Source organism: Dreissena polymorpha, chromosome 12, assembly GCF_020536995.1.
Source record: "Dreissena polymorpha isolate Duluth1 chromosome 12, UMN_Dpol_1.0, whole genome shotgun sequence".
In the NCBI taxonomy this organism is placed as follows: Eukaryota; Metazoa; Mollusca; class Bivalvia; order Myida; family Dreissenidae; genus Dreissena; species Dreissena polymorpha.
The window spans coordinates 44,232,550-44,258,629 of record NC_068366.1 but is presented as its reverse complement, the minus strand read 5'-3'; the positions used below and the strand labels follow the sequence as shown (position 1 = coordinate 44,258,629).

The window sequence follows — 26,080 nt, the reverse complement described above, 5'->3', positions numbered from 1 at the left end:
TATTACACAATGCTCATTTGCCTTTGCTATTTTCGCGAGTTTTGTACCGTGAACTTAACGAAGATTTTTCACCCTCTTTGTGATATTCAATTAAAAGGATTTTGCATAAATTTTGAACCGACTTGTTTTGTTTTCATTCATTTTGTTTCAGAAATGAACACTACGCAGTGAACGTTTAATTATTAATTTAAATTTATAAAACAATATTAAATGGCAACATTAAATAACATGTAAATCACAATCGAAATCACAATTGTTTTAATGAAACGGTAGCGTTAACAAAAAATAAAATCAAAATAACATTAAGAAAAGCAACAATTAAATGAATTATGAACATCGTAGTATGAACAGATAAGAATCATCAAATGTTAATTATGACTGAGATTTGATGATAACGGTATTATCATGACTATTAAATCACGGATAAATCACAAATAAATCACAGACAGGTGAAAATCATTTCATACAAAACACACGTTATTTCTGTTTATGCCCGTAGTGCTTACAAAGTTAGCTTATATGTTTGCAGGGTGCGACATTTCTTGAGATACCAAATTGCGACTGACCTTATACCCTCTGGTCCATATAGACTATCACATATATACTGCGCTTCTTTCGTCATGCTTGTTATCTGAAAACATCAAATACATGTATGTTAAATGAAATAAGTATGCATTGCTCTCTATTCACCAGGAGAGTATTATAATCGTATAATGTATCTGTCATTTATGTTACTATTTCAAATATTTCATCCACTTAACCATATATAATTATAAAACAAAATGTATAACTGGTCGTTTTAACCGAATATCGACTTGTCGTGCTTGCCTTCACTTTGTTCCTTGCCAAACGTCTGGTGTTCAACGGAAATCTTTTTCGGACTTATTCACGTCCACACATATTAGTGCACTGTAAAAAGGCATATACATGTAACACGGAATAATTTGGTAGATTAAAAATGTGCTTACCGTGCTTGCATATATTGTAACGTAAAAACTAGGAATTTGCTTCGAATAAACTACTCATATGGAATCAAATATTCATTTAACCGGGAATATTTCTCAACATTACCCATAGCGTGTGCTTTATTTCGTCAAAATCGAGTAAATAATAAGTCACTTACATGTATTTTAATTTTCTAAGGAGGCAATATTTACAAGTTTCGTCTTTGCGTTGATGGCACGGACCACGTGGTATGACCACACTGATAATATGTGCGTCGGGTATTTCAATATTTCTCACTTAAACAAATTTCGTCTCGATTATCAATTGAAGATTTAAAATATAAAACGTTTAAAGTCGTAAAAAATATGTACATTTTAAATAAAACTAAAATATTGGTGTCAGTAATGGGTACTTTCAGTCAAGTGTTGCGTTAAGTAGATATACTTTAACACAAAAGCACCATTGACGCTATCAAGGGTCGGCTTTTGAACATCGCTGGACTTCAAATCAGAGGATCGTGTGGTTAGATTTCGTAACATTTCGTGCAGCTTGTAGTGGGTGGGGCGGTCTTGAAATAATTCTCACGGTCAATTAGCCATTATCTTAAAATAAAAATAAAAAATGGTTTTCAATTTAAAGCGTATGCATGAGCAAAATATGAATAGGTGAACACTGGCAGTCTTGGTTCATTATTTTTTTAGTGTGGAGGTAGTTTACCATGAACAGACTAACGAATGAATGAATGAATGACCGTCCCTCGCATGTGAGGATGACAGTTCGTTTTATAACCCTCCGCCCGCGACTGACTTCAGCCTCCACCCAAACCAGGACATGCACGTATGGATCCGTCCCTGTAAGATATAAATTGCCGTGGTTACCCCCCCCCCCCCCGGGCCGTACAGATACACGCGCTCCTCCCCTAGACCCAGATTCAATCCCCAATTCCTGCGCATATGAGTTTGATTGGTGTGCCGCATATAAACACCCTTAAGGAGCGGAAGGACCTCATCAACTTCGTATACACACACACGCACGCACGCGCGGTCGATTCCCAATGGGTTTGCGTTCTTAAGAACTCCCCCAATGACAGCTAGTACTGGTTTTACCCGGATAACAGACTATGGCTTTAATTTTGTCATTGATCGTGCGTTTTCAAAATTACGTACCACAAATTACCACCAAGAAGAGACGGTGTCATGGGTGTGTCACGTCTAAAACTCAGAAATAAAGTCGAAAACAGATTTTAATACCACATAATTACCAGTTTAGTCGGTTGACGCGACCAGTTCGTTTACTGATTAATTCAACTAATCTATTTTTAATATTTAGACAATCATACATATTAATGATAAAAACGTTTTTCCAAGACAAAAAAGATGTAACTTTCAAGCTAAGTTTAAGTTGCCCTGTTCAGGTTCGTGTCAAGAAATTGTTCAAACATTTAGACATAGTGCTCTGGGCTGAGGGACAGAAATGCCAGATCCATTCATGACGAACGTGATTATTTAAAGTGAATGTATTGATTATACCATTAATATTTGATGGTTGCTAGAATAAACTTTTTCGGCGTAGCTGTCTAAGCCAGCTTTTCACCTTACCTGACCTTTGTAAGTGTCCAATAAAATTCAAATAAAATTTTCCGCGGCTAGGTACAAATGAATACACTTCATTCATTCCATTGGCTGATTTGAGTATTCCACCAGAACATTGGAAACATATCCGCGTCTTTGTAACACTGTTTTACTGCATGAAACAATTTTATCTCTAATGAAAAGGCTTAATAGATAAAACAGTTTTACACTCAATTCTCGACATCAATACAGTTTGTACGTGCACCTTTTATTTTCAGAGAATTACCAACGCAAAAGCGTTTATACTTAAAGGCTATGTTCTCATATTTAGTACTTACTTCCATATTCCTGTCAACATGTTAACATGTAAAAGTATAAAGAGCAGTGGAAGCGCTCACTTTAACGCATTGCATTTCAACCCGCGAGGTATCGGGTCAATTCGCGGTTAATAGTGTGTGAATGTCGTTATAAAGACGCTATCCGTGAACTAGGTGACCTGGAATTTTCTTTAGACCAGAAATATGTTAAAGCGGGTATATACGATTTTTTATATGTGTTTAATTGTAATATATTGATAAAATATGTTACAATAACACAAAATAGGTAAGAAAAATTATACATTAAAGCCGAATTTCATAAAATGCAGCAAAGGCAAATTAGCGCCCCGAGCCGATAGTGACGTATATATTTTCCTACAATAACCGAAGCATTCGTCTTTGCAGTAGGATCGGAGATAGTGTTCGTGTGTCGTATGAATAGATATCGTTGCAGGAATTCAAATAAACCGTTAAACTAAGTTTAGATGCACATCGTACATGTATGGTATACATGCTGGCGAATTCGGCTGTACAGCCGTTTTCAATTTCAGAATTAAATATCTGGCTTATTTCGCATTTTTCGACACATGTTCTTCTTAACTTTTATTTTAATTTATATTGAAATATATATATAATAAGTTTTTTACACAGTTTATATAAATTCATAAATATTTGACAAAATCGTATATACCCGCTTTAAATGAAGATATTCAGCAATATAATTATGGTATGTCAATAATAGATTCTTAATGTGTTTTCAACAATACAATGATAAATATTATTTTTGATTAATTTAACAATAATTATTCCACCATATTGACTAATGTATTAAGCATGAGCGCGATGATTCTCGATACTGTTAATAATCGAATCAAATAGCAATGCCCGACAAACCACTAAATCAGGTTTGTTCGAAGAACGCGCCTATAAATACGGATACTTCGCGTGTGGCCGGTTGACTCATATGTTTTAATTTCACTTCCATTCTTCTTTTGGTTTTCTGTTTTGTATCTATAGGTTTATGACCAGCAATATGTAATAATGTAAAATAAACCGTGAAAACTCCGCGTAACATCCCGTTCTGCGTGTGATGCAGCTAAGAACTGCACAGAAAAAGACATTCGCTATCCTTGATCTCATTCATTGAGCTATCAACGCCGTATATCTTTTTTAAAGATATTTCTTGTTTTAACTAGTTTAACAGAAAAGAGTTATGCTTATTTGAAATAAACAGAAAGTGGTTAACATGTATTTTAATATTATCTATATAGCTATGTGTATAATAAAAATAATCTGAAATGGGGTTAAACGTAACATCATGTTTATATTAACATGAAAACAGTAAACAACAATAAACAACGTATTTCCGATAAATGTTTGTCATATTGTCTGGATATCATTTCACATTTCGAGAGACTCCCACACCTTTGTCAATAATTTAAATAGGTTTATTGCGAAACGGTTTGTACCAGATGTAAGCTGAAAAAGAAATAATTCAAGACGTTTAATGAACAATCTTTTACAGTTCAACTACAGGTGTGAAATGTAAGTCAATACTCTGAGTAGCTTGTCTATTTAAGGAAATAGATAGCGGCGGCTGTCATGTGCATTTACTTGCTGTGCGACTATAAAATATTGTGAATGCCAGAAGAGAAACGCAGCTTTTAGAAAAAGGCAATTCATTCGATGGACCAAGGACGGATACAAAAAGGTTTAGTGTAATGTAACCTGAAATGTAAATATTTTACAGTTGCTTACCTTTGAGATCAATGCCATTGTGCCACAATGAAAGTGTCACTGTTGTTCGGATAAATTATGGGTAAATTGCATGTTGGTTTGAAATGGAAAACGTTTTTATTTGTGAATGATTTAGGTTGTGTATAAGCCTTTTTTAACAAGAGCATTGGCCCTGGTATCACTGCAATACAGATGCGTTTTAATCGACAGGGGAATTTCAGTTTAGACTAGAGATGATGAAAGTAGCGCATCATCAACACCTGCTAGGGTACTGTAGTTCTTCTTGAATGCTCTGAGCTTTTATGGGTACATACGTACAGCTCATCATAGCTGGGAGTTGGATTATTGCAACTACACCTAGGGACTTAAAGTTAAAGGGACTTGTTCACATATGTTGATTTCCGGTCTTTTCTCCCCCCTGGACGTTTCTCCCCTGGTCTTTTCTCCTCCCAAACCCTAGTCTTTTCTCCTCCCAACATTTTTTTTTTTTATTATCTGTATATTTAGGTAGGAGAAAATGAAGTATGTGATTGAAGAATGGTTAATGAAGGAGCATTTTAGTATATATATATATATATATAATATATATTAATCAGTGAGTAGTGTTATTTTTAATTAAATTTTGTTGTAAGTCCAGGGTTTTTTTTTACTAAGAAAGTGACGCCGATAGTCGGCGTCTTCCCCTTCCAGAATTTTTTCCCCTCAAAATACAATTTCCCCTCCAAGGATATAATTTTTCACCAAAACATATCTTTTTTAGCATTTATTTCAGCTTTCAATCGAATGTTGTTAAATTTGATTGTTTAATTATCTATCGTAACAAAAGCTCATTGTTTCAATGAAATTGTTCGCAATTTGAACAATAAATGAAAACCGGTCTGCACCAGAACATAAGCCATCACTTGACCTTGCTGTAATTGAAGTCAAATAATGGGTGATTCATGCGCAGACACTGTTTACATGGAATACACAGTTTATATTGTCGTCTGCCAACAATATAGCGGCCGATGGCAATCATCGTTTTTCAAGATAAACAAATGAAAAAGAAGCGTAACAATAAATAAATAATTTCTAAGCTGATCACTTATACACCTTTGTACGTATTATCGATCTGAATTAAAGGATGATAATTAAATAATTAGTTCTATGTCGATGATGTAACACCTTTCTCAGTTTTTGCCGGTTATAGTTTGAAATTAAAAGGTGACAAGTTGTTTTTTACCTACAAACTATGCTATTGTAAAGCAATATGTCAATAAAATTGTATATTAAGTAAGTATTTGCTAGGTAACTGGTTTTCATTGTCTGCAGTCAAACGATATTTACATTTTATTTCATTTCCAAAGACACACAATTTTTCGGACGGTCGTTTTTGGATACATTTTTTTTCGTTGATTATAATTTATTTTCGAAGTTCTTTATAGAAAACATAGAATGACAAATACACATGTGGTGATACGGGTGGTGTGGTTTATACTATTTCGAATTGTATTTACCTGAAATTGCAATTGGAAATACTATAAAAATGAACAATTAGTAAGGGCTCTGGGTGGGGTGGGGGACTTTGCCCTTTATTTCTTATGGGTTCCCACGGCTGCGATTCCAAGACCACCAGCCTAATTTTCAGGATTTAAAATTTGGGACAATCCACACCACTCTTAAATGAACATGTATAAAATAACTTATGTTTGCACTTCGACAAGTACCATAATCATTATTGCTATATTGAAACCTGTATGTTATGTTATGATATGCGATATGCCTTTGTTGTCATTAAAAGAAATATAAACCAGTTGATAGTATATATATATATATATATATATATATATATATATATATATATATATATATATATATATATATATATATATATATATATAATATAGACATTGGTTAAAACAGTTTTAATTTTTTCCCCAAATATGTCTCTTTCGCACTCTATTTTCCCCTTTCACCCAGCGTCCAGCGTCTTCCCCTTTTTTTAAACAAAACCCCTGAAGTCTATAAGACTATGAAAGAAATAGTAATATAGCGACATATTATTTTAAGTTGATTTAAAAGTTGATTTAAACAAATAAAAATTAATTGTGAATTATTCTTGAATATTTATGAAATGATCAAAAGATGTTGTTTTTCACACCTTCTCAATATGTTTATATGTACTTCAGACTGATTGAACTGTTTGATGTCTAGTTATATAAGACACAATTTAATTAAATTATAACATGTATGATTGATCTGGAACATTGTTGGTTGATAATTAAATAATATAAAAAGGGTACAAATATTTAAAATTTCATTAACTGTTTCACAAAACTAAAAATTATTTTTGAGGTATACCATAATATTATGAGTAAAAATTGATGATTTGAAATAAAATAAAATAATTTATAATTGTGTTGTGTTTCTGTTTATGTTTAAAATATATTTAAACTTTCATTAAATGTTTTTCAAAACTAAACATTGTTTTTGCTGTATACCATATTATGAATAAAAAATGATAATTTGAAATAAAATAAAATTAATTAATTTGTAATTCTGTTGTGTTTCTGTTTAATGATCAGTTAAAATGAGCTAAGATGTTGATTGGCACATTCTTTCAAATAAACAAGGATGATACATTCCAAAGAATGACACATTCCACCCATGTAATAAAGCAAGAATTTTTCACAAGAATGTCTTAGGGATTCACTACCTGACCATTTCCACATCCTGTCCATATCCTACCCAGTCCCAATGTCATGAAAAGTTAGTTTTGATTTGACTTTCATTGCTTCATGATCATTTTTAAATTTATATTTAACAGTTTGGAAATATTTATATTTAATTCAAAATTAATAATCAATATTCAACATTTGGGTTGCTACACATTTAAATCACACACTTATTTTAGCAATTTATTTCAATTTCTATCATTTATTGTGTGATCTAAATCTTTAACAGTTTAACTTAATAAAAATTATTCACTTGAATAATCTAGTAACTTTTTTCATTTTGTGCATAAATTCTTTGGCATAATAAAAAGTAGCTTAGAATATGCTTAACATAAATGTACATACTTAATTCAAATTAATGTATTGATTTATTTTGAAATATAATTCTTAGTTACTTTATTGTTAATAATTTTTAAGTATTGGCTAACAAGTCTATTAAAATGTTAAAAAAAGATACAACATAATAAAACTAAATTTCAAATAAAGACTGTTTAAATAAATTTAACATTATAATGTTGAAATGACATAAACACACTCAATCTATTTCATTGTCAATTAATGAAAATGAAGCAATGATAAACTTCCTTTCTCTGATGAGCTTGATTGATCACTGATTGAAATAACATTGATAATTCAATCAGTGACTAATCAAGTATATCAATCGAGGTGTTAAAAGTAGCAGATTAATCCCCCAGTATGAAATATGCTGGGAGGAGAAAAGACTAGGGTATTATGAGGTGAAAAGACTAGGGGGAGAAATGCCCAAGGGGGAGAAAAGACCGTACACCCATATGTTCGTGTTGTTTTTTCTTCGTAAAAATATCATAATAAGTTGAATAGCGAAGCTATAATATTTGGAATAGTTTTAATTATTATTTTTTATATCAATATAAACTAAAAAAAGGGCATGCCCTGAGATTGGAACCCAGGGACCTTTTTAAGCAAAAGATAAGGTGCTACCACTACATTATGCAGGCTTTAGATTTGTAGTTTCAACGCTATGTTGGTAATATCCCAGTGTGACCCAAATTCGACGATGTAACTGTTACATGAAGCAATACAGTTGATTGGTGTATAACGGATAGCTAAGGACTCCGAGTCTCATTTCAAATTAAACACCATGCATTCAGTAATTAAACCATTAAACCTTGATAGACACATGTTTTTCCTATTGAAACATGCCAGCAGTTTTAAATTTCAGAAAAAAATATTATTTGTTTACAGCACGAATTTCATGGTACACTGATTCAGCCATTACCGGATCGCTTAGGTCTTTATCGGATTACATGGGTATCGTGTTATTTCTTGAAATTTGACACAGCATTTGTAAAAAATAATTGCAATATATGTACATTTCCAGAAAGTAAATTCATTTCTGCGTTTAAAAAGACCAAGTTCATGGAAATCGCTGCACAATTGATGAAGTAATGGCTGTTCAAAGCGATGCACCCTATATTCGGGTCATTTTGAGTTAAATTCCTTGTCATATATATATAGATTTGACAGTGAAAAATATGTTTTCAGAGACATCGATTTTTCGTTATAATTTGATTATTTTTCATTAAAAAATTATGTTTTCACTAATTAATATCATAGCCATACGCTAACCACATGTGTATTGGACAACTTCAATTGAGTTTATATTTATTTTGAGACAATCCCGTCATTCCTGAATATAAGTCACCGCATGTCCGTTATTCACTAAATCCCGAGTTGCAGCTTTCATGCTTACTTTATATGATACGCATCAATTTGGTTTCTGAGCATTCTTACTTTTGTAAAGGACACATAATACTAAAATATTACATCAATGAACATTATGTTTACCTAACAAAATCTGCAAAATTCAAGAAACCATTCGTCTGCACTTTTCCTGTCGTCACAAAAACGGTGTGTACATAACGTGACCTAATTGTTTTGCTTTCGAAAAAAGAAACAGTTGTAAACATTGACACACGTCAACAAAAACATGAATCGACTTAGGTCAATAGGCTTTTTGTATTCAATTCATAGAAAACTATAAATCTTAACATAAATAAAAGTATTTTGCAAAAAACGTTTAACCTATCCGTTACTCAATAAAATCCGCTATACACCAATCGACTGTATTTAGCAAATAATGAAAGAAATAATGAAATGTTTAATAGCACAAAATAAAAATTTTAAACTCTGCTGTATTACTTTGAAATGATTCGAAGACAATAATCATCCATTTAATCAATATAAATAGATCGAACATCATCGAATTTAGGTGTCTTCGAATATGGGTTGCGGTAGGATACATGTTTTTAGCTCACCTGAGCACAACGTGCTCATGGTGAGCTTTTGTGATCGCCTTTTGTCGGTCGTACGTACATTGTGCGTTGTCCGTCGTGCGTTGTCCGTTGTGCAATGTCAACATTTGCCTTGTTCACTCTCTAGAGGCCACATTTATTGTCCAATCTTCATGAAATTTAGTCAGAAGATTGGTTTCAATGATATCTTTGATGATTTCGGAAATGGTTACGTTTGCTTGAAAAAACATGGCTGCCAAGGGGCGGGGCATTTTTCCTTATATGGCTATAGTAAAATCTTGTTAACACTCTAGAGGCCACATTTATTGTCTGATCTTCATGAAACTTGGTCAGAAGATTCATCCCAATAATATCTTGGATGAGTTTAAAATGGTGCCAGTTGGTTGAAAAACATGGCAGCCAGGGGGCGGGGCATTTTACCTAATATGGCTATAGTAAAACCTTGTTAACACTCTAGAGGCCACATTTATTTTCCGATCTTCATGAAACTTGCCCAGAAGATTTGTCCCACTGATATCTTTGATGACTTCAAAAATGGTAACCTTTGCGTGAAAAACATGGCTGCCAAGGGGCGGGGCATTTTTCCTTATATGGCTATATATGGCTATAGTAAAATCTTGTTAACACTCTAGAGGCCACATTTATTGTCCAATCTTAATGAAACTTGGTCAGAAGATTCATCCCAATAATATTTTGGACAAATTTAAAAATGATGCCGGTTGGTTGAAAAACATGGCCGCCAGGGGGCGGGGCATTTTTCCTCATATGGCTATAGTAAAACCTTGTTAACACTCTAGAGGCCACATTTATTGTCCAATCTTCATGAATTTTGGTCAGAAGATTGGTCTCAATGATATCTTGGATGAGTTAGAAAATAATTATGTTTGCTTGAAAAAAATGGCTTCCAAGGGGCGGGGCATTTTTCCTTAAATGGCTTTACTAAAATCTTGTTAACACTCTAGAGGCCACATTTACTGTCCGATCTTCATGAAACTTGGTCAAAAGATTCATCCCGATAATATCTTGGATAAGTTCAAAATGATGCCGGTTGGTTGAAAAACATGGCTGCCAGGGGGCGGGGCATTTTTCCTTATATGGCTATAGTAAAACCTTGTTAACATTCTAGAGGCCACATTTATTTTCCGATCTTCATGAAACTTGGTCAGAAGATTTGTCCCGATAATATCTTGTTATCTCAGGTGAGCGACTTTGGGCCTTTCGGGCCCTCTTGTTTTTGTTTAACTTTAAATTAACCACAATTCAATGGCTTTATTATATCTCTGATTTTGAATTACGAATATCAACAAATGAACGTAACTTTTTAAAAAGTTAGTCAAAAGTGTTACATTGTAACTCCAAAATAACGCGGATGATTGAGTCCAAGTCACAAGACAGCGTTTTAAATGTATTTGCGTTATATTTTTAGCTCATTCATTCATAAATTACAGTGATTGTTTTCATTCAAAATCGGGTCCAGTAATTGGCCCCATTCCCAATGGAAGCTAAAAATTCTCAATGGATGGCTTAAAGGCGTTATTATGTTTTTTTTGTTTTTTTTAAATATTAGTATATTAATTACATGTAGTATATTAATGATACATAGTTTTATGGGTTTATTTGCTAGTATTTGATGTTTGGATAAAAAAATGCATGCATTTGGGGTTTGATAGCTGTACACATTTCTTTTGAGACTATTGTAATGATGTATAGTGCATGTGTGATACATATACTGCCATGATACGGAACCAATCTTAACTAAAGGCTCACTGTGGACTGATCACTGTGATACCATAAAGCAGTTGGCATAAATCTGTATACTATTCAGGGCTCAACATTTACAGTTGTCCTATTGCCCCTGGCAAGTAAAAGTTGGGTCCGGCAAGTTATTTTTTATGCCCCTGGTAGGGTGGCATATAGCAGTTGAACTGTCCATCAGTCAGTATGTCAGTATGTGTGTATGTCAGTCTGTCCGTCCGTCTGAAAAAAAACACTTTAACGTTGTCCATAACTTTTGCATTATTGAAGATACATGTAGAAACTTTATATTTGGCATGCATGTGTATCTCATGAAGCTGCACATTTTGAGTGGTGGAAGTTCAAGGTCAAGGTCATCCTTCAAGGTCAAAGGTCAAAAAAAAATCAAAGCGGCGTTCTGATGAAGCTGCAAATTTTGAGTGGTGGAAGTTCAAGGTCAAGGTCATCCTTCAAGGTCAAAGGTACAAAAATAATTTTTATCTCAAAGTGGCGCAATAGGGGGCATTGTGTTTCTGACGAACACATCTCTTGTTTAATCTAGTTGTCCACCCAGGCAAGTGCAAAAAACAACAAAGAGCATTAAATTTAGACTTTAATTAGAGTTAAATTGCTGCAATCATTTTGTTAAATGTGCAAAAATAAAAAAAGTTTTGTGGTGTATCATTTTGATCTTTATTAAAAAAATATGACGTTTACAGTTAATGTGATATTTCATTTTTGGGCAAGTGGCTTTACGTTCAGGGCAAGTAGATTTTCTAAGTACTAAGTTGGTTTCTAGGTTAATGTTGAGCCCTGCTATTAGACAGATATTTGTGCTATTTCAGGATTGGAAAAGTTGTGTAGACTGGTCTTCAAGACCTGCTCAAACACATTGGCATCTGGTAAAAGGAACAACCTGTGTGCAGTTGGAAGTTTCTATAATGATGTTCAGAAAAGAAGCTCATCAGATGGCAAACCTGCGAAAACAAGTGTCAGGGACGGTCCCTCTTTGGAACACTTCATGTCTATATATAAGACCAGGCCTCAGTCACAGAAACATGATCTGGTCTCTGATGTTCCCTTCATTGATGAGTCTGACTTGCAGGGCAGAGGCAGGAAAGGTAGAAACGGATAGATACTAACATTTCGCCATGGTTGCCTACCTTCATTCTTTCAATTATTTTTGGACAAAGGACATATCATACACATTTTCTCAAAAAATCTAGGGGCCCCCGGAACTGATTTAAGGGGTCACTTAATAGTAGGCCCATGCCAAATTACATATATGGGTAGGAGTTTTTATATAAATTTTATGACTACGGTTTATTTGAAAGGGTCCTTTTTTATAATAAAGAAGCCCTAACAACATATAAAGAATAATTATAAACCACTTCAGTACACAAATGATTTAAGTAACAGATTATTATTGTAATAATATCATGATAATTGCTTGTTTGTGATTTCTTGAAGTAACATTACTAATCAAAATCAACGAAAATTTCGTACAATGTTTCGTAAAATAAAGCTAAACAGTTAAAAATCATTGTTCCTTATGGCCATTGTCGAAATTTCAACGCCAGATGTGGTCTGGTAAAATAGATGTTTGTGGATACAAAATGCTAGTTTTGATTATGATTTTAACATGGTACCATTTTAGTGTTGGTGTGTCGTACATGTATCAATAGATATAATCGCAGAAAATTAACATGGAATTTATTGTGGTCACAAATAAATAAAAACGAGCATTTTGTATCTAAAAAAATCTGTGTAATCATACCACATCTAGCATTGAAATTGTGGCTGTTGCTATAAGGAACACTGATTGTTTAGGTGTTAACTTTATGTTACGAAATACTTTACGAAATTTTCGTTGATTTTGAGCGTTATAGAGACTTTAATAAAAGACATTATTTTCTTTAAAACAAATAGGAAGTATAAATGTTACATGTAAAAAAAATACAATCAACATTTCAGTGTATTTTGATGTACATGGGTGCCAGATGAACACCTCAGATACAGAAATAGCATGGTCAGTACTGCAGAGTAAAGGATTCGAGAGGACTACAGATATAAAAGAGGTGCAACCTAAGTGTTTTGTTCATGGTTTTAAAAAGGAATGCAATTGTTAATCTGAAATGTTTTGTTAGAGAATTCCAGAAATTGAGGCCACCTACTACTTGTAGGCACATATTCACCAAACATTTCTTAGGCTTAAGTTTCTGTGTAAGACTATTCTTAAAAATGTAATGTTTTCAATATTCTTTATTGTTGAGTTTTACTTTACACTATATATAAATAATATATTAGTGACCCTTATGACGTAAGCGCCCTTCATGGCCTGCAAACATTTAGATTTCTTCAGTTTAAGTCAATACTTTATAGTTGAGAAAAAGAATAAGATGATGAATACTGGCCTTCTTACTGCATGAAATATGACTAAGCATGTGTCAACTGGTCAGGCCGCCATTGTACTGGTGATGACATGCGCCATCAGGGAGGGGGCAGAACAGAAGATCTGGAACAAGCTGCACTACCTGGCCCGACTGAAGAGGACACTGCCACTGAAGAAAGGGGGACACAGGCTCAAGATTGGCATACTCGGTGAGTTTCCGTGTGTGTAAGCCAGTTCAGACACATACTGGGTGGATTTATGTGTGGCACATACTAAATGGGTTTCTGTATGACACATATATTGTGGGTTTCTGTATGACACATTCTGGGTGGGTATATGTGTGACATATATGTGGTAACCTAAAATGTATTCCATTAGCGTTTGGGGGAAATAGTCATCACAAAACAGTCTTGGTTTTGTTTTTTGTTGTTGCTTTTTTTACCTTATCATTTATGATTGCAAATGTGTCATGTCTGCTCTTGGCAGCCTGAGAGAGGAATATGCTTGCAATGTATTGACAGTTTCTAGGCCAGAATGGACAAAAAAAGAGAAAATGTTCACCTTAAGTTATTTCTTGCCACAATAAAGCTTTCGCATGAAGAATATTTGTGTTTATTTGCATAACATTATTTCATATTTATTGTGATTTTATTGCAAGTGCAACTATTTGTTTTCAAAACAAAGAAAACATTTTAAGAGAGTAATTTAATAAATAGAATACCAGGTAAGTGTTGAAGAATGTCACACCTTATGTACCAGTCCGTTTATGTACCACCCCTTTATGTACCACTATCTGACACTTTATGTACCATACATATGTATATATAATATATAGAGATAAATAATATATGGTTTAATATGAATGTGTGTTATTAATGAAATGTATTTTGTGTCATATTATGTATAAATTTAGACTTATATATTGCCATAGATTATATTTTTTGCCAGATTGTGTAAGTGTCAGTGAGTGTCTTAGTGTAATTTATTAGCCCCAGTAGTAATAAATGATTCATATTCTTATTATTCTTCTGAGGGTTTTTGTCCGCCCCCTATGAAAATGACGGGAGGGTTTTTGTCCGGGAGGGGTTTTGTCCGTATTCCATTCTTACCTTAAATTGAAGTAAATGATAAAAATCCATTTGTCTCTATCTTATCCTGACTAAGTCTAAAATGTTTGTATTTCCTATTGTATAATTGAAATGTGATACTTTGAAGAGAAGAGAGAATGACCGTCATTTTCAAACTGTAAAAATAATCAGATTATTTCCTTATTTCCTTCTTTAATCATGTTTAGAGAATGTACATAAAAGGACTGGTACATAAGGTGTCACAACCAGTGTTGAATACAAGTTGATTAACAGGATATAAACACATATACCACCAACCAAGACTCAAGGTTTAGGTTTTCTTTGGTTTGCTTAATAAACATACCTATATTTAATAGTAATCCTAGTGTTCCCTGTCACAGGCTGCATGGCAGAGAGGCTGAAGTCTCAGATCCTGGAGCGTGAGAAGGGAGTCGTGGATCTAGTGTGCGGACCAGACGCCTACAGGGACCTGCCACGCCTCCTAGCCATCACTCACAATCAGCAGACCGCAGGTGGGTCCATTCTAATGGTATCCAATTCAGAATGTACTTCATTTCATGTTGCTTATTATATCCTGTTAACCAGTCCCCAAATAATAAATTACTCTGCCCACTTATTTATTCATCGTACACAAATTCCATTACCATGACTCTCTTCAGGGTTCCCAGCCATAAACTTGGAAATCAGGGAAAACCTGGAAAAAGACTCACTTTTTCCAGTCAGGGAATTTTGTTTGGTCAGACTTTCCCGACTTGTGTCGAAAAGTCCATACAATTAAAACATCAAATGGATTCCTCTGCATGGCTATGGTGGCTTTGTAGTATACATGTAGCTTAGTGTACTATTAGTAAATACCTATCTTTCTCTCTGTTTATATAGCAGCTGTGATACAATTATAATTATAACAAGAAATAGGTCGAAATTGCGATCCTGGAATTTTAATTTTCCATCAGGGAAAAAATCAGGGAATTATGTTCATGCAAAAAGCTGAGAACCCTGCTCTTTATAATTTGGAAAAGACTGGCTAATTTTTTAAGTTTGATTGACAGATAGCTTGTGGTCTTTTGTTTCATACTACATGTTGAACTAGAATGTATTTAACTCCATAATTATACAGATGTATTATATTTCTTTAAAGTAAAAAAGTTAACCATAATCATGTTTATATAAATATGCATAAATATACATGGACATGTATAACAATATATAATTAAGAAATAGTAAACCCCACTGAGGTCCCTATGGCATTATAGTGACCAGCCAGGCAGCCACAAACCGTATATGGACCGAAGCCGTAGGCTGAGGTCCATATACAGTTTTTGGCTGCCTGGCTGGTAACTATAATGCCATTGGGACCGAAGTGGAGTTTACTATTTCTTATATAACACCGAAAAGTGTCCCCTGTATCATTGTACAGTGTTATACCATCTTTCCGTTCTTTTATTTTTCGTGCAACTAAATGCGCAAACGATGACATATATCGTGTGACGTAGTTTCTCTGACGAAACATTCAAGTTGGAGCTAAGCCTAGATTATCTGGATATTATGGACATGTCGGACGTGTTGTTTAAAAAAAATTAACAGTTAGTTATTTGTTTAAGGCATCGAACGAATGCAAAACATATTTCGGATTGTGTGTTTATCATACATAATGTAAACTTCCATAGGAATACAATAAAATAGTGTGATTTATAATAAGTTTCGATAAAGGGATTGAAGAATAGAAAATGGAAGTGAATATCGTTTCGACTTAATTATTATAAACATTGGATTAACATTCGCATTGAGGTAAGCTTGTCGTTTATTCTAATTTAAGTTGTTTTTTTTACTCTTGTTAAAGCTGAAATAGTGGCAATGCTGTTCAATAAAACGCTTCAACACAGTGTACATTTAGTGGTGTGTAACCCCGAACGGTCCATATACAAAAAATAGTGACCGGTCCATATACTCTTAGGTTTCTCTATCGCATTTTACAGACTGAAACCGGTTGTATAGATATAGAAGGACCAATATCTCTGAGGTGTTATATTATTTATTATATGCTATAAGTGATCTATTTCAATTTCATTAGTGGAAGAAATATCATTCTTAGGGAAAATGTAACACTTATTTTTCACAGTATTTGAAGTGTAACAAAAAATACTATATTTTCCCAATAATAACAGTGGCCGTTAATGTAATTAAGAAATGTAGATGTATAAGAATATTTTCAAACATTTGTTTTTCAAGCAAAACATGAATCAATAAACAAAACTATTAGTAAGATGCGACAAATGCACACATTTTTAATTCTTTCACTCATACACTACTCACAAGTAGTTGTGAATTGTCTTTAAGTATTAGATAAAAACAATTATTTGGTAAATGATTTTATTATCATTTCTCTTGTTGTCATAGAAAAAATATTTTTACACCCAAGTGGCTTACCTCCACTTGTGAAAATATTTTTTCCATAACCACTTGTGGTAATACAACAAAAACAACAAATGTCCTAAACAAAACGTGCTTCAATTAACAGTTTAATTAAAATAATGTTATATCGATAGCATTGTGATTCACTACATTCACATTTTTCTAAATATAAGGGGACTTGTGTATTGCTGTACTTAATATAAGTGGACATATGTATTGCAGTACCTAATATATGGGGACATGTTTGTTGCAGTACTTAATAAAAGTGGATGTGTGTGTGTTGCAATACTTCATATAAGGGGACACGTGTATTGCTGTACTTAATGTAAGTGGAAATATGTGTTGCAGTACTGAATGTAAGTAGACATGTATTATTGCAGTGAATGTGCTGCTATCACTAGAGGAGACTTACGCTGATGTGATGCCAGTAAGGCTCAACGAGGGAGCAGTGAGCGCCTATGTGTGAGTTGGATATCTTAATAAAAGTATTACTGAATTATGACTTTAAGTCTCAATCTGTCTGCTCATGTGAATGTGTTGCATCTTGTTGTGCCAGATGAGATGTAAATGTATGGCTTAAATCATATGGTATGTAAGTTTTTATATAAAGCTAACAAGACCAACATGTTGTGTTTTTTTAAATGAAATTCATTGTGCTTTTTATCATGGCAAATCATTGGTATGGTAATGTTTTATATGTAGGTCTATCATGCGAGGCTGTGACAACATGTGTGCCTACTGTATTGTGCCCTTCACACGGGGCAGAGAGAGGAGTCGACCTATAGACTCCATCATGGATGAGATAAAGATGCTTTCAGATCAGGTATGTACATGGAGAGAAGTTGACCAGAAGACTCCTACATAGCCAAGATAAAGAAAGATATTGTCAAACTTAAATTATTCTTATATGAGAAATATGAATTGGGAAAATTCTATAATAAAATGAAAGTATCAATTAAAATAGTTTTAAGTAAAAATAAGTAGCTGGAATTTGTAATATAATTATTATGCTTTCAAAGATCATCAGAGATTTTGATGCAAGAAAATATCCTTGTTTAAATATACAATGTACATGTGTACTTTTTATAAGAATAAATTAGATTCCTTAGTGAATACCACCCTTGTGCATGTGCTCTGTACTCAAATGGTGTTTTTCAGGGTGTCAGAGAAGTGATCCTGCTGGGACAGAATGTGAACAGCTACCGTGACCTCTCTGAATCCCAGTTCTATGGTGTACCAGACCCTGCCCCGCCCACCCCACTCAGGGAGGGGTTTCTGACCGTGTACAAGGCCCGGTCGGGGGGACGGAGGTTTGCTGACCTCCTTGACAAAGTATCCCGCATAGACCCTGACATGAGGATAAGATTTACTTCACCGCATCCCAAAGACTTCCCAGATGAGGTACTATCATTTACTTGTACAGAATTGTAAAAACTCGCATGTATAACTCATAATAGTGTCATTTTAAACAATATTGATTATATTGAATCCATGGTTAAGCAGGGGCCTTATATACTTAAATTGAGGATATATTGGTCGTGACAATAATTCACGTTGCCTATTTTGATATTTATTAATACCTGTTCCCTAATATACATTTTCACAACATGTCATTCATATTAAAAGGAGCCTGAACCAATATCCAATCATCGCACTCAGACATCATATTCTTAACAGTAAAACATTTTTATTCAAAAGAACACAAACTTATTGTTTGTGATTCTTAAAACACACATGGTAATGCTCATGATTTTAAACCAATGGGAAATAATCTTTTAACAATATATTGGTATATGTTTAAGCTTTTCCCAACAAAATGTATAATATGTATAATAAGGACTGATGTCTGCATGTTCAACCTTGCAGGTATTGGAGCTGATACGTGACCGTGACAACATCTGTAATCAGCTTCACCTGCCGGCCCAGTCTGGTAACAACACCGTGCTAGCGGCCATGAGGCGGGGGTACACTGTGGAGGCTTACAGAGACCTGGTTGCCAGAGTCAGGGAGATACTGCCGGGTAGGGGCACATGTGGAGTAGTTATTTATTGAGTGCAGTGACAATATTCCATTTGACTAATAGCCCCAGAAGACTTGTTATTCTTTTCGCATTTGTAGTCCCTTAAAAAGTTAAATTGAATTTTAGACCTTTCTTACTAGATTCAAGTTTTTAAGGCTTCAACTTCAAATCTAAGATACTGATGAGCAGCAAACAGCATTAAACCTGAACAGAATGCGAGTTACTTGCAGGCTGATCTGTTTTAATGCTGTTTGCACATAGCCATTTTCACTTTGCTTCTAAGTTGAAAATGTTAAACCCTCATTTATTTTATGCCCGGCAGATGTTGCATTGACTAGTGACTTCATCAGTGGCTTCTGTGGTGAGACGGAAACCGGTCACCAGGAAACACTAGCCTTGGTGAGGGATATTGGCTACACTATGGTGTTTGCCTACCCTTACAGTATGAGAGAGGTGAGTCAAGGTTTTAATCGCCATGAGTTTTTAGTGGATAATATAGTTCAAGATATTGTGGAATAACTTCCAATTATCAGCTAACCTGATACAGTCATTGCAGGATGGGGTTCATAGGACTGTTACTTATTTTTAGTTTTTGTATATCTTAAGACTTGTTTATGCATATAGAAACTTAAACATTTTCTCACACTTTATATACTTGTGTAAAGCATTTTGATGCTCCCACTTTATGAGGGGTGAAGGGTGGAAGGGCACATTTTCTCACGTCCATCTATCTTTCCGTTCTATCATCTATCCCACTTTTATGAGTGTGGAACATAATAAAAAATTGCTGGTGCTAGAGGGATGAAACATTGCAAAAATGTCAGCAAGCATCTGAAGTTTTACTCCTCAAATTTTAGAATCAGATATTTTTGCAGAAAAATGTCTCATATCTCATAAAAGTATTGCTGCTAGATTGCTGAAACTTTACACCCATGTCAACCAGTATTTTAAGTTGTGCCTGTCAATATTTCGGATCTTGTGTCACAACAGGAGTTGTGGCCTCTTTGTATACACAAACAATACATTTGTATTGCCTATTTGCCAGAGAGAGCTGTAGAGGCCTGAAACTTGGCAAACACATTGACTAGATTGTAAAGGGTCCCTCATCAGTATTTTTGTTATGGTATTTTTCTATACAATCATAGTTATAACCTTTTATATAGCAACAAATATCGTTTCTAACTTGTGATGCACTTAACTCAAAAAGTATTGCTGCTTTTGGGCTGAAACTTTACGAACATGGTAACCATGGTGTGATCTTGCACATGGTGACCAGCGTGTGAACTTGCACATGGTAACCAGCGTGTGAACTTGCACATGGTAACCAGCGTGTGAACTTGCACAGGGTAACCAGGGTGTGATCTTGCACACCTACATCCCCCACCATTATAGTGGGGGACATATTGTTTTTGCCCTGTCTGTTGCTTTGTTGGTTTGTTTGTTTGTTTTGTTAAACTTTAACATTTGCCATAACTGAAGATAGCAACTTGATATTTGGCATGCATGTGTATCTCATGGAGCTGCATGTTTTGAGTGGTGAAAGGTCAAGGTCAATGTCATCCTTCAAGGTCAAAGGTAAAATATATGGGTCTTAATCAGCTTATTTAATGTACACTTTTGCAATAACGAAGATAGCAACTTGATATTTGGCATGCATGTGTATCTCATGGAGCTGCACATTTTGAGTGGTGAAAGGTAAAGGTCAAATATATGGGGACATTGTGTTTCACAAACACATCTTGTTTAATTCTCTCTTTTTTTGAACATACCGATGAGTGGAGTTGTCAGACAAGAATGTGGGGCATCCATGTTCTACAGACTCTTTTAAACTTGTTTTTTGTAAAAGTGTAAGTATTACTTATAATGTTTTATTTCCATGTATTTGAAATTAAAGACTGAACAATTTCCATTTACAAAGGTAAATATGTATATAAATTGTATAAAGGCAATTTTCCCATGGTAAAGAAGTTTCTTTTTGATTGTACGAGAAATGTGTGCATATTGCAGAAGACACATGCATACCACCGCCTGCAGGATGATGTTCCAGAGGATGTAAAGGGTCGCCGTTACCAGGAACTGCTGCAGGTGTTCAGGGAGGGGGCGGGGCAGGCAAACATGGCACAGAGAGGTCACCACCACCTGGTTCTTGTAGAGGGGGTAAGTAGGGAGTAGGCCAGTAGGGAGATGTAATCGTTAATTAGTTTTCACTTAAATTACAGCTGCATTAACCATTTTAGCAAAAAATATTCGTCTACAGATTTTAACTGTTTTTTGTGTGTGACTTCGTAAAGGATACATACAATCAGTATGCAAGCCATTATATGTTTGTAAGGGCAGGCAACCATTTATATGCACCTTCAGAGTAGGGAGGGGCAGGGGAAGGGGGGCATGAAGCGTTGCACATTTCTGTCTGGAAGTTTGTGGTTTTAACTGCTGTTGAATAACTGGGAGAATCTCCCATAAACTTTCACAGATGAATGTGCAGATGATCCTTAAAAGTATTTGGGGATGTCCCAAAATTAAAATAGATGCAGTCACCTGACGCTTGTGGTTCATATTTAAAGAAGTATTTTACACAAAAGGGTCACGTTAGTACAGCAACTTAAAAGATTTTATTAAGTTTAATAATAAAATATTACATTGATAGAAGATTGATATTTTTTCAGACATGGTCCATATGGTCCACAAATATTGTCAGTATAGTCCGAAAATCTGGTCCCAATTGTATGGTCTGTGGTTCGTTTAGTCTCTAATTTGTGTTTTCAACTCCTAAATATTTGGATCGATCTAGCTGAAAATTTATAGCTGAATGACCTTAATGTGTAGATGATCTTATAGACTGGAATTTTGATTTTTTTTATAGACAAGAATTTTGACTTTGACAAAAAAAATTTGCTGTATTATGGTCTGTTTTTCCACCATAGACTATTAAGTTCCTTTATTCTCCTTTTTAACACCTGGGTGAATAACGCTCACTTTTTCACACTTGAATGACTTGATATGAAGATGATTGTTAAGAAAGGAGTATTTGCTGTAACAAGTTTCACCAGAATTATGGCCCTTTGTCTGTTTTTCCACAGTTTAATATATAGTATATATCCTTTTTAGCTACTAAGTTTAAACTTATTTATATTAGCTTGATTGCATAGAAAGCCTCCGGCTTAAAGAAACGCTCTCAAGTCCATTTCCTGGGCCTATAACCAGTACTTGGTGTCTTTGGGAAAGATCTAGAGAACGCTGCCCGCGTGGGGATCGAGCCTGTGACCTCCATTACGCCACGGCGAACTTATCTTTTGCTACTTAGTGAATCTCTTTCAAACTTTTAAAGTAGAATGACTAAAGATGACTAAAGATGACCATTAAAAAGAGTTTTGGCCTCAACAAGTCGGCAGAATTTTAACTCTTTCAACTAAATATTTTATAGTTCCAAACTTGTGTGTGTTCAACTCCTCTAATTGTTTGGCAGATTGTGCACCAACTTTCACAGCTGAATATGTAGATGATTGTTATGGAAGGAATTTTGACTTCAACTGGCTTTGGCCTTTTGTAAGCTGATTAGTATATTGTGGATGTGTCTGTGCCCTAACATGCGGTTTGGTGCATCAGTGTCTGTGGGGCATTCAATTCTGTGCTGGAAAGGGCAAACATTTACATGTACATGATTGGTACATGTTGATGGTTTCATTTCAGGAGAGTAAGAAAGGGCCAGGCACTCTGTTTGGCAAGAATGAAGCTGGAATCGCAGTTATCTTTCCTGCTACTGATGTACCACATGGTAGCACTGTACAGACGCCTGTTCCCGGGGACTATGCAGTAGTTAAGGTGTGTACAAATTAAGTTATATGTGCTAAAATGTATATTCTAAATAATATTTTCTATATAAATCCATCATTTCTGTTTAGCAAGTGATGAAATAGGAAATACCGCAGAATCTCAGTAAGGTGAACTAGTTATAAAAAATAACTATACACACACAAAGTTACATATTTTGGTATTTTATTATTGTCCCCTACCGGTTTCACCGGAGGGGACTTATGGTTTGCGCTCTGTCTGTCTGTCTGTCTGTCTGTCTGTCTGTCTGTCTGTCTGTCAGTCAGTCACACTTTTCTGGATCCTGCGATAACTTTAAAATATTTTTACTTTCTTAATATTTTTTCATAAAACTTGAAACATGGATAGATGGCAATATGGATATTATGCACGTCATTTCATTTTGTTACTACGTCAAAAATTCTGGTTTCTATGGCAACAAGTAGACTAGAAATACTGCTGAAAATGGTGGTTTTCTGGATCCTGCGATAACTTTAGAAGTTCTTAATATTTTTTCATGAAACTTGAAACATGGATAGATGACAATATGGACATTATGCACGTCATTTCATTTTGTTCCTACGTCAAAAATTCTGGTTGCTATGGCAACAAATAAAATAAAAAATCTGATAATGGTGGAATTTCTGACAATGATGGAGCCGGTAGGGGACTATATTGCTTGGCAATAGTCTTGTTTTAGTTTCTGCTAGACAGCTTTTTTGTGGTGGAGGAAAGGATATATGGTATGAATACCATTTTAATTTACATTTGTCATTTCTATGGTCAAGAAGGGATGCAAATAGTTATTGCATAGCTGTCATTCTGCCACCTTTCCCATGCAAAGCATAACTAGGAAAGGTTATATATTGATTGAAAGCATTAAAAAATGAAGAGTACAAAAGTCATAACTTCTTTAAATGACATTGTTGACATTTATAAAGGAAATTGATAGAGTATTGTTGGAATTATCACCATTTTCATATTTCTTGAATTGTCTGTTTCTTATGTAGTGCATTTCTTGTGCTATGCATAACTCAAATGAATCTTTAATATGATGATTAAGGGCATTAACCCTTTCAGCGCTGGAACCGGATTTTGAAGGCCTTTGCAAACAGTTTGGATCCAGATGAGACGCCACAGAACGTGGCGTCTCATCAGGATCCAAACTGTTTGCTATTCTGATAGTATTCTTTGAAAAAAAATCGAAGAAAATGCTTATTTTAGAAATTCAGCAGACAACATTTTAGCAGACGACAAATTTCCCAGCATGCAAAAAGTTAAGTGTAGAGTATAAGAACCATAACTGTCATCAGGATTAACAGAGTTATTGCCATTATGTCAATTTTCTGGTGCAGAGTATAGCTCCTTTAGTATTAAAGGTATTTAAATGAAACTTGGTAGACTGATAGAAGGCTTTCAGCAGAAGTGGAGAGTTTAAGAACCTTAACTATGTAAGCTGGATGTTTAGAGTTATTGCCCATTGCTTTTTTGTGAATTGTTCAGTAAAGCTTTGTGTTATGATTGGAGACTTTGAGAAGAGGTGCAGAGTTTATAACATGTATTTATGAGTTATTGCCCTTCATTTTATTTTCTTCTTCAATCATAACTTTCAGTAAATAAAGCAATTGTAATAAATAGTTGTATATGAATAGACTACTAGATTGAGATTTCTGTTCTACAAAAAATATCGATACAACTTGTTTGTTTACCCCAACTTTGATGATCAAAATTCTTGTGTAGCTCATTCATACTAAGTTTTAATTTGCAGAAACCAATATGATGTGTTGTATTACCTGTTTTTGTAGATCACAGACTCGACCGCACAGACATTATTTGGTGACTGTGTCAGCCTGACTTCATTGAAAGAATTCAAGAACTCTTCATCTGAAAGGACATTACATTCGCAGTTAGACTGACCACCATGGTTGACCAGTAGATTAGTGGTATCTCTGTAGTATTTGTCACCGTTTTTGTGTGATTGTTTTTTTTGCGGTTTTCAATAATATATCATTCCTATTGTCTGACTTAGTTAAACTGCTCATTCTTTTCCTGAGCAAGCTCGTTTACTTTGTGCACATACCTAGACCAGCAATTGTACATATCAATCAGTTGCAAGCATTGAGTTCCCTGATCATGGGTTGACCTTTCAGTGGTAAATAGTAAGGGTGCAATGATAATTCAAATCCCGTCTTGCAATATACTGCGATACAGTATACATATATAATATATATATATATATGCATGTTGCAGTCGCACTGTCCGTCTTTCCATCTGTATGAATGTCCGCACGACTGTTAAAAAAATATCCATATATGTATGGATTTAAAAACATGTCGCTAATTAAATCTTTTATAATGCGCCGTTTAATGTATTACACTGTCTTTTTTATGTGTGTTCATCTGTTTAATGTAATATAAGCCACGTATATACTGATTAGCTCCCTTAAGACGAGTATAAATAGCGAGTAATAATCGTTATTGATGTATACTGAATAGGTCTATATAATTCGGTAATTATTATAAATTTTCAACAAACACATGAATAAGATTATTATGTTTGTGACTGATTGGCCGGTCAAACCATTCATTATTTCAACCTTTTGATCAATGCGCATATCAAAATTACAAATAGATTACTTACATATTCAGTATGAAATTAATGAACAAAAACAAATGTGCGTGTGAAATATTGCCTATGTTTACTGTCAATTATGTTTAAAATGGGAAGAAAACCTTCATTTTGTATTTGTCGATTTGGATAAAAATAAATGTATAACTCAATTCAGTGGATTTCACACAATACATCTTAATTAAGTTAGGAAACAAACATCTTTAAAGGTGTTAAAACATCTGAGTTGTTTGCTAAAATCAATTTATAGGCTTTTATGTTTTGTATGAACACACACAAGTCGGTAGTCGTCATAAAATTCAGTGATGACGTAGTACTCGTCTCGTCATGCGATGGCCCTCATATCAGTCGTGTTCTGAGAAAACTGGGCATAATGCATGTGCGTTAAGTGTCGTCCCAGATTAGCCTGTGCAGTCTG

At 34.4% G+C, this 26,080-nt stretch overlaps 1 protein-coding gene across 2 annotated transcripts; it reads left to right on the top strand.

Annotated features, from left to right (window-relative positions):
• Positions 1 to 4,561: 4,561 nt before the first annotated feature.
• LOC127853055 (mitochondrial tRNA methylthiotransferase CDK5RAP1-like) lies at positions 4,562 to 25,055 on the top strand. Of its 2 annotated transcripts, none has more exons than XM_052387181.1 (13): positions 4,562 to 4,652; positions 12,158 to 12,433; positions 13,287 to 13,390; positions 13,772 to 13,913; positions 15,173 to 15,304; positions 17,585 to 17,666; positions 17,907 to 18,027; positions 18,363 to 18,605; positions 19,071 to 19,224; positions 19,547 to 19,677; positions 21,232 to 21,381; positions 22,915 to 23,046; positions 24,840 to 25,055. In XM_052387181.1, the coding sequence occupies exons 1-13, from the start codon at positions 4,649 to 4,651 to the stop codon at positions 24,948 to 24,950; spliced, it is 1,782 nt and encodes a 593-aa protein (XP_052243141.1). In that variant the 5' UTR covers positions 4,562 to 4,648; the 3' UTR covers positions 24,951 to 25,055. The 2 variants fall into 2 exon arrangements, with proteins under 2 accessions (XP_052243141.1, XP_052243142.1); XM_052387182.1 differs by lacking the exon at positions 4,562 to 4,652 and adding an exon at positions 4,706 to 4,838.
• Positions 25,056 to 26,080: the final 1,025 nt, after the last annotated feature.